At 41.8% G+C, this 14134-nt stretch overlaps 1 protein-coding gene across 1 annotated transcript in view; it reads right to left on the bottom strand.

The window, feature by feature from the left end:
- NT5E (5'-nucleotidase ecto) overlaps positions 1 to 14134 on the bottom strand; it is a 51369-nt gene that overhangs the window by 19371 nt on the left and 17864 nt on the right. Inside the window, exons 2-4 of the mRNA XM_069974706.1 lie at positions 12357 to 12579; positions 8845 to 9033; positions 4545 to 4742 (exon numbers count right to left, since the gene is read on the bottom strand). Coding sequence (XP_069830807.1) covers positions 4545 to 4742; positions 8845 to 9033; positions 12357 to 12579 — 610 coding nt within the window. The remainder of the gene's footprint in view (positions 1 to 4544; positions 4743 to 8844; positions 9034 to 12356; positions 12580 to 14134) is intronic.

The following is a 14134-nucleotide window of genomic DNA, read 5'->3' as shown; positions in this document are numbered from 1 at the left end:
CCACAATCAGCCCTCCTATCCTACCCTCTCCTCTCTGTCCGAATATCGCTCTGTTAGTCTCTCCCTGCTCTGCTGTAACTGCCTTCTGCCATCCTGCTCTCTCCCCCACACACAGCTGACTGGCCACCTCCGTTACCGAACCTCTTTATATAGAGGGGGAGGTGCTGACATCACAGAGGTGCCTGAAGCTGATTGGACGGGCGCTAGGCAATATGGTTAATCCCTTTCTCCTGCCCAGTGATGCTCTAGACAGCACGTGCGGGCCCCATTTAGTTTTGTTTTTTTGTGAATTTCCTTAACAAATTGGCAGGAGGTGAATTGACGGCATGATTCACAGCTAATTCGCTTCACTGATCTCTAGTTACAATTATCCTAGAAAAGAAAGGAATTTTTTTAATCATAATTTCGTGTATTGCCTTGGTAAGTTATCCATTTTTAAAAAAATCTAATGTTTTGAAAAAAACTGCTGAACTCAGCATTTTGGTGAAGATGATGAATTTATTTGGTGCTGCTTAAAAGCCGCATGGAGAACATGGACACCTTAGTCATAGCTCATGACAAGGACACAATGGGGAAGATTTATCAAACATGGTGTAAAGTGAAACTGGCTCAGTTGCCCCTAGCAACCAATCAGATTCCACCTTTCATTCCTCACAGACTCTTTGGAAAATGAAAGGTGGAATCTGATTGGTTGCTAGGGGCAACTGAGCCAGTTTCACTTTACACCATGTTTGATAAATCTCCCCCAATGTGTGTCGGAAATGCGTTGGCATCTGCTTGAGAATGTTCTCCATGCGGCTTTTAAGGAGCACCAAATAAGTTCATCATCTGCACCAAAACTGCTGAGCCCAGCAGATCTTTTCTGGTACAATACACATAGTTGGAGTGAGGACTCGTGCGTACCAGGTGCAGCAAGGTGGGGAGCTGGCTACACCTTTTTTGTATGTTTTTTTTTATATGGTAGAATTATACAGGCTGGTACCATTATATGGGCACTATTTTAGTGTATAATTTGGGTTCTAAGTAATTAGGAAATTTTATTTTGTTGTAATTTGTATGTAACTATTTCGGACAATGTATCTTATTGATAATTGGGAAATGTTTGGCAATATAATTTGGGTTTTGGATGACAGAATTAGATCATAATGTACATGTAAACATTGGGGCCTTTGGAGGTCTGGCAAGTATATTCATGGCTGTAGTGAGGTTATCACAGCCAAAAATCTGGTGAAACTGCACGTGTGTTTCAGGACTAGCACATTTGGTTTACATTCTGATGATTCCAAGGTCACTGATAATTGTTACATTATCCAGACAAAGAAAGGACTAACATAACACACTTTGTATCCTGTGCTGTTGCAACAGTCCTCCAAAGAGTAGTCTACTAGCTCCACATTACACATCACAAATAGGCGTAATGGCAAAAGTCGTGGATCTGCTGTACCACCACTAGCGATGGCAAAAGCCGCACCAGGAGTCCAAGGGGGCCGCTGGTTTTCACCAGTGCCCAGCGCAAGGTGGGTTGGACTTGCTTCAGCAGGCGACCCCCAAATTGCTACCCCTGGCTTGGCTTACTAGTGGTGGCGGGCTAGGTGCAGCTCGAAACACGTAGTTAGGCAGGCAGGATGCATTAGGACTCACGGCTGGAACCACAGCAGCAGTCATGGATGGCAGGGACCAGAGCAGCAGGAGTCATGGAGAGGTGGGGCCACATGCGAAGGGATAGCATGGAGAGGCTCCAATGGCGGGGTCAGGATGGGGCAGGAATTTTTAGGGAGTGCTTGGGTGCAAACAACCAATTAAGGGCGTATTGCCCCTTTAAACCACAGTGAGTCGGCATGTGCGTGCCCTAGGAGGCAGGGATGCATGCGTCAGCACTGAGGAGACGGGCAAAAAGGCGCCCTGCAAGGCTGAAGTAAAATCTACGCCGGCCCCTGCACCTGGGTTCGGGAAAAACAAGCGACTGCAATGATCAGCCGACATGAACGATGTCGGCTGATCGTTGCACTCTATTCCACTGGACCATTATCGTCTGTAGCGGCCGATATCGGCTGAATACGGACAATAATCGTTCCGTGGAATAGGGCCTTAATCCTCTAGGGGTCAGACTGTCACTACCAGATTTACCTGGTACCTTTCGCTCTGCTGTATTAAATGCTGGTCGCCTGGTTAAATACTCGTCCCCCATTGTTTTCGATGGGGCTTGTTATTTGAATCGAGCACTCGAGCATTGAAAAAAATACTCGATTCGAGCAGAGCGCACTCGAGTATTTCGGTGCTGGCTCATCTCCAAAGAATAACAATGGGGACTAACGCACCATTGCTTATTTGGCAAACAAACTGGAGTCTAGAAGAATCTTTCCTTCCTGACTGTGTAAGCTTTGGAGGAAAAGGAATAATGATATGTGATTTTTTTCATAGTTGAGGTTGTCGTAAAAGTTAATCTTAGAGCTACAATTTACAGTGATATTATAGAGAATTGTACGCTTTCAGATTTGTGGCAACAGTTCGCCATGAAAATGCCCTCATTGGCAAGCGACGGCTCGGCGGAATGTAGTGAACTTGACTGACCTGCACAGAAACATGACCCTAACACCATCAACAACCTGTGGCATGAATTGGAAGCTGACTGTAAGCCAAACCACTTTAGCCCGTGCCCAGCCTCATTAACATTGCTGAATGAATGTGAATCTCCTCGGACTCATCCAAAATCTGTTATAAAGCTAGTGCAGCCTTCTATAGCAGTAAGGCAGGGACCAAGTCAGTATGTAGGGTAATGTTTTTAAATGAGATGTTCCCAAAGTACATGGATGTGAGTCCACATTCCTTTGGTTATGTCATTTTTCCGCTGAAAGAAAAGTAGGCTATATGAACAGGATATGAAAGCTTTGTCTATTTAGAACGGGGCCAAAACTAACTTCATATATGTTTTACACATTCTTTTTGTATAATAATGTAGTCTTTAAAGGGGTATTCCACCAAAAATCTTATTCTTTCAAATCAACTGGTTTTAGAAAGTTATATAGTTATATTTGTAATTTACTTCTATTTAAAAATTTCAACTCTTCCCATACTTATCAGCTGCTGTAAGTCCTGCAGGAAATGTTTTCTTTTCAGTCTGACACAATGACAGAGACAGGTTATGTCCAGAGCAGTAACAAATCCCCATAGAAAACCTCAACTGCTCTGGACAGTTCCTGACATGGACAGAGGTGGCAGTAGAGAGCACTGTGTCAAACAACATTTCCTGCAGGACATTCAGCAGCTGATAAGTACTGAAAGACTTGATATTTTAAAATAGAAGTAAATTACAATTCTATGTAATTTTCTGAAACCAGTTGATTTGAAAGAAAAAGATTTTTGCTAGATAACCCCTTTAAGGGTACGTTCACATGTACTGGATCCGCAGCGGATTTCTCGCTGCAAATTCGCAGTGAGACCTGCTGCGGATCCTGTACTGTGAAGCTGAATGGGTCCTATACACGCTGCGTGTATGGGACCCAGGCCCTTTAAGCCCCCCCCCCACCGCCGCCTGCCTGCCCGACCGCAGCCCCGAGCATACATTACCTGCTTGGCGGCGCGGCTGTGTGTGACGCCCCCCTCGCCTGATTGGCTGATGGGGAGCGAGGGGAGCCGGGAGTGTCACACACAGCTGCGGTGCCAAGCAGGTAATGTATGTTTAGGGCCGGGACTGCGGGCGGGCAGCTGGCGGCGGCAGGGTTAAAGGGGCGGGTCCCATACACGCAGCGTGCATGGGACCCATTCAGCTTCACAGTACAGGATCCGCAGCAGGTCTCGCTGCGAATTTGCAGCGAGAAATCTGCTGCGGATCAGGTACGTGTGAACGTACCCTAAAGGAGAACTCCAGGCAGAATCTATTTTTTAATATGTTATTACGTAAGCAAAGTTAGACAAATTCCTAATATACACTAATTATGGTAAATGCACATATAGTGTTATTTTCCTTAATTTAGTAGATCAGGCAGGCTTCAATTTTTCTCTAAAAAACAAACAAAACGTTACATCACGACCCGGGTGTGTGTACCAGAAGTGTCCAGCAGAGGGCGCAGTATATGTAGAAGTATAGAAGTAAAAGTCTATGTAGAAAGTATATGTAGTAGAATCATCCCCCACTTTTAGAGAACTTGAAGCCTGCCTGATCTACTGAATTGAGGGAAATAGCACTATGTGAGCATTTCCCATGATTAATGTACATTAGGAATTTGTCTAGCTTTGCTTATGTAATAACATATTAAAAAATAAATTTTGCCTAGAGTTCTCCTTTAATTATTGGAATCTGTAAATGCTTCTTTACTTACTGGTAATGCCAGTACAAATAAACACGTGGCTACTGACATCTTAGCACAAAAGCGTATATTGTCAATTCATTGCTAGGTGTGCGGTTACAAATTAACCGTACAGATGTCCTATTGAACCAGAAGGACAAGGAGGATGGCTGATATGTTTACCAGGAAGTTCTGAACATGTGGCCTTTAAATACCTGAACACATTGAAGCGAGTTAAGAAACAGATATTTTGCTAACCTTCAGGAATGCTGCTGTCCAGTAGAATTGGATTTCCAGAAGAATGTAAAACATTTCCTTGGTCATCAAAAGTCACATTTAAGTAGCCAAGATACTTCCCGAAGGCATAGGCCTGAACTACTGGCACAGATCGACCATCGTCAGAAGTGACTAGAAAAGGATATTTCCCGACAGGTACATCATTGGAGGGCGGCGTGCCTGCAATCATACTGACATTTACTAAAGGAAAGAAGAATCTAAAAAAAAAATAATTATTGACTAATAAAAGAAATTAAGAAATTGAACCTTAAAGGGAAAAATTGTTTTCTTTCAAATCAACTGGTTTCAGAAAGTTATATAGATTTGTAATTTACTTCTATTTAAAAAATCTCAAGTCTTTCCATGCTTATCAGCTGCTGTATGTCCTGCAGGAAGTGGTGTATTATTTTCAGTCTGAAACAGTGCTCTCTGCTGACATCTCTGTTCGAGACAGGAATTGTCCACAGCAGCAGCAAATCCCCATAGAAAACCTTTTATGCTCTGGACAGTTCGGACAGAGGTGGAAGCAGAGAGCACTGTGTAAGGCCCCGTTCCCACTGAGCAAAGCTAGCGGAATTCCGCGACGGAATTGTCAGCCGCGGAATGCCGTTAGCCTCCCGCTCATAATGGGAGTCTATGGGAGGCGCGCGCTCCTGCCCTGTCCGCGCTGAAGAATGAACATGTTCATTCTTCAGCGCGTACAGAGCAGCAGCGCGCGCCTCGCATAGACTCCCATTATGAGCGGGAGGCTAACGGCATTCCGCGGCGGACAATTCCGTAGCGGAATTCCGCTAGCTTTGCTCAGTGGGAACGGGGCCTAAGACTGGAAATAATACATCACTTCCTGCAGGACATACAGCAGCTGATAAGTATGGGAAGACTTGAGATTTTTAAATAAAAGGAAATTATAAATCTATATAACTCTCTGAAACCAGTTGATTTTAAAGAAAAAGATTTTTTTTGCCAGAGTACCCCTTTATGGTGCGTTCACACCTACAGGATCTGCAGCTGATTTTCTGCAGCAGATTTCATTTAAATAACTGAACACAGCATCAAATCCGCTGCAGATCTGCTGCAGATCCTGTAGGTGTGAACGCACCCTTAAAGAGTTTGTCTGGTGAGCAAATGATGGCTAAAGTCATCTTCTTGCTTGTGTTTACTATCTTGTGCTCACATGTCATGGCAGTAAGCCTTCTGAGATGTGGGTGCTACGGTTGCACACAATAATCGTGACTTAGCCACGCCACCTCGCCACATTGCAAAAGGGAGGGGGGAGAAAAAGTTTCAGCGCTGGTGAGCAGAAGGCTTTGGCCGTCTTCTGCTTGCTGGACAACCCCTTTGAATGGATTTAAAAAGAACTTTTGACATGTTGCAGCATGTTTTTACCTCCTCAAAAATAACAATAATAACAAATAACAAAAATTCTACAAAAAACAAAGTGGGGCAAATAAATGAAACTTTTTGCGTCCATTTTCAAAAACCGAGCTTTCGGGAACAGCAAAATAAGTAGACTTTTTATTCCCCCCAAATGTGTTTTGGAAAAACCTCATGTGTGAAAACACCCTTAGCCTATGTTGACACTATGTAAAAAAAAAAAAGAAAAAGAAAGGGAAAAGGCGGATGCTATTTTTCTTAAAATGACGCATGTTATTATCAATTTATAATTATCTGCATTGAAGTCAGTGAAACGACAGCCCCTCCAATACACATAGGGGAAGATTTATCAAACATGGTGTAAAGTAGAACTGGCTCAGTTGCCCCTAGCAACCAATCAGATTCCACCTTTCATTTTCCAAATAGTCTGTGAGGAATGAAAAGTGGAATCTGATTGGTTGCTAGGGGCAACTGAGCCAGTTTCCCTTTACACCAGTTTGATAAATCTCCCCCATAGTGTATTGAATAATGGCCGTTGTTTGCGTTGGACATCAAATTAATGTTCATGCTATTTATTCACAGCCATTATTGCACAAACAACATCCGCTATTTTGGGAACAGTGGGCGTTATTTTAAGTAGTTCACACACATTGAATTCACAGTTCTTTTCACCGCCCTTTGGACTTTTTAATTAAAGACACAACCAAAAGGGCCAACAGTCCGTTGAACGAGAATGTTTCAGCGGCCGTCATTGCTAACCCACATCTATTATTTGATACTCGAAAAAACAGCTTGAGATGGGGATTCATCTTTAATACATGATCTAGAAAAGTATAAAGTAAGTTTTTGGTAAAGAAAAATTTATATATTTTTTGGTATATATTTTTAATAGTAAAAAAAAAAACATTTTTTTTGTATATATATTTTGGTATAGGAAATACAGTAGGTTCTCCCGTTTCCTACACATATAATGTAGGAGAATTAAATTTAGAGATTTATGGACTTAAAAAAAAACAAAAAAAAAAACTTCCAACTGGCAAACAGATTCCTCTGCACATTTTAGGCCTTACTATGGTTTTCTGTTGTGTTTTTTGTGTAATTATTTCCTCGCAATAACTACAACAGGGAATCTATCGGTGAAGAAAGTAAAAACTGCAATGATACTTTGTTACATATGGTTCTGTACTTCAATTTTCCATACTTCTTTAACCCCTTCAAGACAGAGCCCTTTGATGCACAAAAGTCCGGGTCAGATTAATGCAATGTTCCTCCCCGCCTTCTAAGAGCCATAGTGCTATTATTTTTCCACCTACAGGGCTGTTTGGGGTGTAATTTTTTGCGCCATGATCTCTAGTTTTTACTTATATCACTTTGGTTTAACAGAAAAATTTTGAACACTTTTTATAATTTTTTTTCTAATGTATAATATAAAAAAATCAGCAATTCTGGTGTGTTATTTTTTTCTGTTTACGCTGCGGGAACAATAATGTAATATTTTAATAGATCGGACAATTCCCCATGCTACGATATGTAATATGTTTATTTTATTTTTTTAAACATTTTTATTTTTATAATGGGCAAGGGGGTATATTAAACATTTATTGGGAGAGGGGTTTCTAAGGTTTTTTTTTTTAAAGGGGTTATCCAGCATGGGGGCACTTTTTGGGGGGGACCGGGGAGGAGGTGGCTGAAATAAAAAGACGTCCACTTACCTCCCCGGTTCCAGCAGCGGGTCCCACATCACGGCGCTCCGGTGCCCGATTCCCGGCCGCTTCCGGGTGTCTGACGCCACCCGAGACACTACGTCTCAGGGCTGCTCAGCCACTCATTGAAGGAGGCGGGATCCGAGCAGACTTCAAACGGATCCCGCCTCCTTCACTGAGTGGCTGAGCAGCCCTGAGACGTAGCGTCTCGGGCGGCGCCAGACACCCGGAAGCGGCCGGGAACTGAGCACCTGAGCGCCGTGATGCGGGACCCGCCGCTGGAACCGGGGAGGTAAGTGGACGTCTTTTTTTTTTTTCAGCCACCTCCTCCCCGGACCCTCCAAAAAAGTGCCCCCCGCTGGAGCACCCCTTTAAATACTTTTCAAAACTTTTTTTTACTAAACTCTCACCCCCACACTTTTTTCACTGTAAATGATGCAATCATTAGATTGCATATACTGATCTGTGCTATGTCATAGCATTGTATAGATCATTGTTATCGGCGATCTATGTATAGAGCCTGGGTAAGAGCAGAATCTATTCACATATCGCCGAACTGACAGGACAGAGGTAAGGAGCTTACCCCCACCCGTCGGTACATGCGATCAGGACCCGGTCTCTAAGTGACAGATGCTTGATCTGTCACTGAGTACCTTAAACGCTGCAATTGCTGTAGATCGCGGCGTTTAAGGGGTTAATGAGACACAGCTGCGCGATTGCAGCTGCCTCTCATCACCTCTGGCCCCGGACACTGATGTGAGCGGGATCGCTCTCACTGCAGCTATCCTGCTAACATCAGGAAGCCCCGTCAGAGCAGGAACATATATATATACATTCTTACTGCAAGGGGTATGTGCAGTAGCAACGTATATATACGTTACTGATGGGAAGGGGTTAAAATGAATTTAGCAAGTGAGCAAGTTATGTATGTAGCGTGGGCAAAAAAAATAAAAGCCAGACCCACGTGACAAAATTCCAGCAAAATGTAAGCGTTGCCTTATCTAGACTGGAAGATTCAGGATATGGACTCTGAGCAGGTGCTGATGGTGTCATAATTCACCCAATGTTTAGAGATCTAAATATCTTGGCTTTACAAGGCCCAAGTTAGGAAATATAATCGGAGTAGAAGACTGCTCCAAGTACATTCCTGTGTTCCCAGAGACGTTCATCTTCAAAATAGCAGCTTGGAAACGTAAAGTACAAACCTGTATAAAGAAACGTGTTTGTGTGTCCTCCGACTACTACATCGACTCCTTTCACTTTCTGAGCAATGAGCTTATCCGTTTCGAAGCCGGAGTGTCCCAAGGCAATCACTTTGTTTACACCCAGAGTTAACACTTTAGAAACCTCAAGTTGTAACACAGAAATTTCATCTTCAAATATCAAGTGTGGTCCTGAAATATAAAATATAGGAATACATCAGTAATACAGACGGACAGTAAATTTGCTTTGTTCACGCATAGCATTTTGGTCCCAATCTGGAAATCATTTTGCAGTGTATATTGTTCCATTATAGTTTTTTTTTCTTGGTTTTGGCTAAAAATAGTAATAACAAAATGAATTCCAAATATTTCAAAACAGTTTGTGTAAACCGAGCCTTTTTTGTTACAATACACAAAGGTCATACCAGGACTTGTAACTTACACGAGCTGAAGAACAAGATCTTACATGTGTTCGCTTTCATTCTCATCGTGCACCTCCCATTTAAAACAAGAAAGGGAATTATGCAAAACCTATAAGATTATGTAAGGTTGGTTCACATTGCTTTTTTTAAGTCTAACTGATCTGTTTTTATATGATTACTTTTTCGGTATTAAAAAACGGGGTTAGCCACATAAAAAAAAATAAAAAGACGGATCCATTACGATCAGTTTTTTTTAAAAACCCGAAGCTGCTTGCTCCATAGTGTATACTGACAGGGTTTTCTGCACTGACATGTCAGTTTTCTGCAGCCACTATTCATTGAATAGTGGCCACAGAAAACTGACACGCCAGTTTCTTGCGGCGCTGCTAGGGATCCCGACGAGAGTGTATACTATGTTTATATGTGGCAATGTTACGTATATTTTCGTATTAATCACGGCCGTTGTTGCAATCGGCAACAATGGCTGTATTTTTAACAAAAATATACGTAGTGTGAACATAGCCTAAGTCTGCAATATGTTCTTTTAAAATGCTAATTTTATCTACACTAGATATGCTATAACTGTTAGTTGGACCGCGCTTCTCTAACCATCACCTATCGACAAAAAAAAAGGTCTAGTCGGAAGCAGATATACCTGATGCAGCCTGTGTAGTACATAAGGGACCCTGTTAGCATAAGACGTCATGTAAGTGCCTAAGCTAAAGCTCTTCATAAGGAGATGCCCTATGATTAGATATTGGATAACAAGGGGGGCATATACTGTTGTTGTACAGGGGCCCTCAATTGAGTTAGCCAGTAGAGATGAGCGAACCTGGAGCATGCTCGAGTCGATCCGAACCTGAACTTTCGGCATTTGATTAGCGGTGGCTGCTGAACTTGGATAAAGCCCTAAGGCTATGTGGAAAACATGGATATAGTCATTGGCTATATCCATGTTTTCCAGACAAATTTAGAGCTTTATCCAAGTTTAGCAGCCCCAGCTAATCAAATGCCGAACGTTCGGGTTCGGATCGACTCGAACCCGAACCTGGTTCGCTCATCTCTATTAGCCAGCTATCCACTGAACCTTAAGGAGAGTGCTATGAACAGAAATAAGTAAAACTGGCCTTTCAGCAAGGTCTTCTGTGCTGCTGCTGTTGTGCTTCCCTGTATATACTACAGAACAACTCTATGTGGTAGGTTTTTATGTGCTGGCAGTTTGACGGAAAACTGTGCTGTGAAATCTACTGTGTCATTTTGTCTTAGCACACAGCAGTCATAAAGAAAAACATATGATTCACAAGGCGCACATGCTCACAGTATAGGGGCCTATATTCCAGCTTGTAGGCTCGTGGCTGAGGAATACCTTGCTTAGCACATTGAATTGTGGTTTTGTATTGTATATTTGTTGTATGTACTGCTACTTAACTTTTCATAATGCTAATCAGTATACTGAAATATATTGCAGTGCAAGGGTTAACTTCGCTTAGTGGTCATATGTATGAAAGCAAGATGCTTTGGTCACATCCCTCTCTTAACTAATAAGAGCAGTCCCTATTCTAGCTCCTTGGTAACCCAGATGGGGTAGACCTAAAACCAGTCTAAGCCTGGCTTTTGCTGGTAGCTCAGTTCCTGTTGGTCAGACTAGTTATTCAGCCATGCTTTCTCAGTATCTTGTGTACAGTATTCGTACAATATAGACAGGACTAAAAAAACAAATAAGGAGATAATTCCTAATGTTGTTTCTTAACTCATGGTAATGGTAAAGCTACTTGTTTGGAAAGGCCAAGCTAAAAGGAGATGATTTTTTTCCCCCAAGGCCCCAAACCTGCTACCAAAGCAAACCACTACTGCCAGTCCATGCAGCGCGGATACGTCCTATGTTCTACAACATTCTTCTAGTCAGGGTTGGATAATTTCTGCTCAAGGGTACCTAGGCATAGTGCTAATCACTTCCATGTTGGTGATCATGCTTCTGCATACATCTTTCCGGGTATCTTGTGATCTGTGAGTGCAAATATTTCTTATTAACCCCAGCAAGCCAAGCTGGTAAGATTCTTGTAAGCAGTGTAGTCTAATTGTACTGAGTTCCCCAGTTCATCTGTAGATCTGTAACCCAATTTTATAGTTAAAGGGAATCTGTCATCAAGACAATGCTATCTAATCTATTACCATCATGTTATAGAACAGGAAGAGATGAGCAGATTGATGTATATCTTTGTGGGGAAAATTCTGTATAACTTGTAACATGTTGATAGAAATCCCTGCTCATTTTGTGGTAAGGAGTCCAGTGGGCGGTGTCACTCAATGGACTGGACTCTTTAGCATGAAAACATCAGATATTTCAATCAATAAATATTCAATTACAAGTTCAGCTAAATCTTTTGAGATATATGTATCCCATGCTCAGAGACTTTTACTAACACGATAGCAATAGACTAGGTATCAATTTCATGGTGACAGGTTCCTCTTAATCTTATATTAGTAACATTCACTAAGAGAAAGTGACCAACAACTCTTACTTTCAAGCATCAAGTCTGTATTTTTCTATGTCATAAGAGACTATATTTCTCACTATAGTTTTCAGTTGTTTTACGAAATCCTAGTGTCAGAAGTCATCCACCTGCACTTTGTGCCACCGAAACAGCTTATTAACCATGGATTTTTTCTGGACTACTTTTTAAATATATAGTAATAAAGAAATGTTTAGATATTTCCTTATATACAGGGTGGTCCAAAAGTAGGTGGACAGTAAGTGTAATAGGGTTATGAAGGGGGAGATTTATCAAACATGGTGTAAAGTGAAACTGGCTCAGTTGCCCCTAGCAACCAATCAGATTCCACCTTTTAATTTCTAAAGAGTCTGTGAGGGATGAAAAGTGGAATCTGATTGGTTGCTAGGGGCAACTGAGACAGTTTCACTTTACACCATGTTAAATAAATCTCCCCCTTCATAACCCTATTACACTTACTGTCCACCTACATTTGGATCATCCTGTGTATACTACTATATTTCCTAATTAGCAAGTGATCATTTTAAAGCACATTAGGCACACAAAGTATTGTGGCATAGGCAGAATCAAGTGGGTTTACCTGGATCAGATAATACTGGGGTTTCTTTTGAGGTATATCCAACTATTGCAATTTTTTCGCCACCAACATCCAGAATCTTATACGGTTGAAAATATCCAGTGATATTAGATGCAATGTGTGAGTCCGATATTATGTTGGCACTCAGAACAGGGAATTTCACATTCATAAGAAATGGGCTCAGAAGACCAGATACTCCATTGTCAAATTCATGATTTCCCAGAGCCTAAACAAAGTAGGGGATTAATATTGCTGTTACATAACAAACGCAACTGTGTAAAAAATCCCTTGATGTAATATATAGAAGTAATAATATAGAAGATAAAATAGACTTCAACAAATTTAAGAAATTAAAAAAAGCTGCAAGACATATTATAAGAAATAAAAACAAACATTGCCCCCCACCACGACCACCACCACTATTGCTCTCCGTTATTCTTTTTATTTTCCTGGCTTTATTTATTAAACTCGCAGACAACACCTTTAAAGTTTTTCCCCCCAGAAAAACTATTACATACTGCGTTTCTCAGAAAATAAATCAGTCTTTTTTTATTCTCTAAAAAAATGGCTAGGTCTTATTTTCTAAACAACACGGTATGCCCCTACACTATGGTCCCACCCTATATGTCATACTGTTGCTGGGCTCCTGCACAGTAAGTTCCCCTGTAGTTAGGCCTCAATACTGTATACCTCCCTCCAGCTGCTGTAGTTGGCCCACATACCTCCCAGACCCCCATCTTTTTTTTAAATATCTATCCAGCAGTATATTCATATATGGAATAAGACTAGTCTTTCTTCACAAATAGAATGTAGTTTGTGTTTTTATACCTCAAAAATTAAAACTTAACTATGGCCGAACTGGGACCCTATTTTCTTTTCAGATTCAAAAACATGCTTGCTACCACACACATTTGTTTGGTTAATATATACTCTTAGGTCCATAACATATTAACATTTGTACAAACTAGAGCATTCTAATGTACAGGGCTGTAAGCTATTTTACTTTATACATAGATAAGGTTCCATAGTAACTATGTACAGTATAGTGGCCATGAGGTTACAACTAGAGAGGAGCAAGCCGAGCCTCCTGAACCCAGGTTCGTTCTGAGCTTTGCAAAACGTTCAGTTCGCAACCGAACCAAACTTTTTGCAAAGTTCGGACAGGTTTTGGAAGATGATAGCCGCACATGTGGGAAAAAAATGTTTACACCTGTCCCCTGGTGTCCTCTTGTGGCTCTCTGGTGTGTTCAGCCGCCTGTAGAGTGATGCCCATTTAGCCAATCACAAGCTGACTGGGAAGGGACAACATCCGTGGCCAGTGGTTGGCTGAGTGGACTGTCCACCAATTAGTAACTGATGCCAGTTGGTGACTATTCTATGAACTGCGACTCTAAAATCCTGCTTGGAACATATTGCATTTCACAGTATCCCCTTCTTGGGGGGGAATATGTACTCTTGTGATAGGCTAGGCCCCGGACTGTGAACTTGGTGAATGGTCTTCAGCAGCGACTAATCCTTGTCATTAAGTCCATCTGCATGAAAAATTGTGCTGGATGTTTCATTAAAGTATGAAATAGTGGCTAGCCACCACAGCAACTTTGCCACAGGCTTGCTTAGAGGCAACCTCTGGAGAACCAATGATGCAGAAGCAGACGAAGCTACTCAAGTGGTATTCTGCATGGTAGAGAGTGGCTCCCTCAGAGATGCACAGAGGCATGTAGGTTTCGGAGGTTGGTTGTCCAGGTGCGGGTGTCCCTGTTTCCATGCTTTGTTGCGGACAG

Source organism: Dendropsophus ebraccatus, chromosome 6, assembly GCF_027789765.1.
Source record: "Dendropsophus ebraccatus isolate aDenEbr1 chromosome 6, aDenEbr1.pat, whole genome shotgun sequence".
Lineage (NCBI taxonomy): Eukaryota > Metazoa > Chordata > Amphibia > Anura > Hylidae > Dendropsophus > Dendropsophus ebraccatus.
This window is presented reverse-complemented; position numbering and strand designations above follow the sequence as displayed.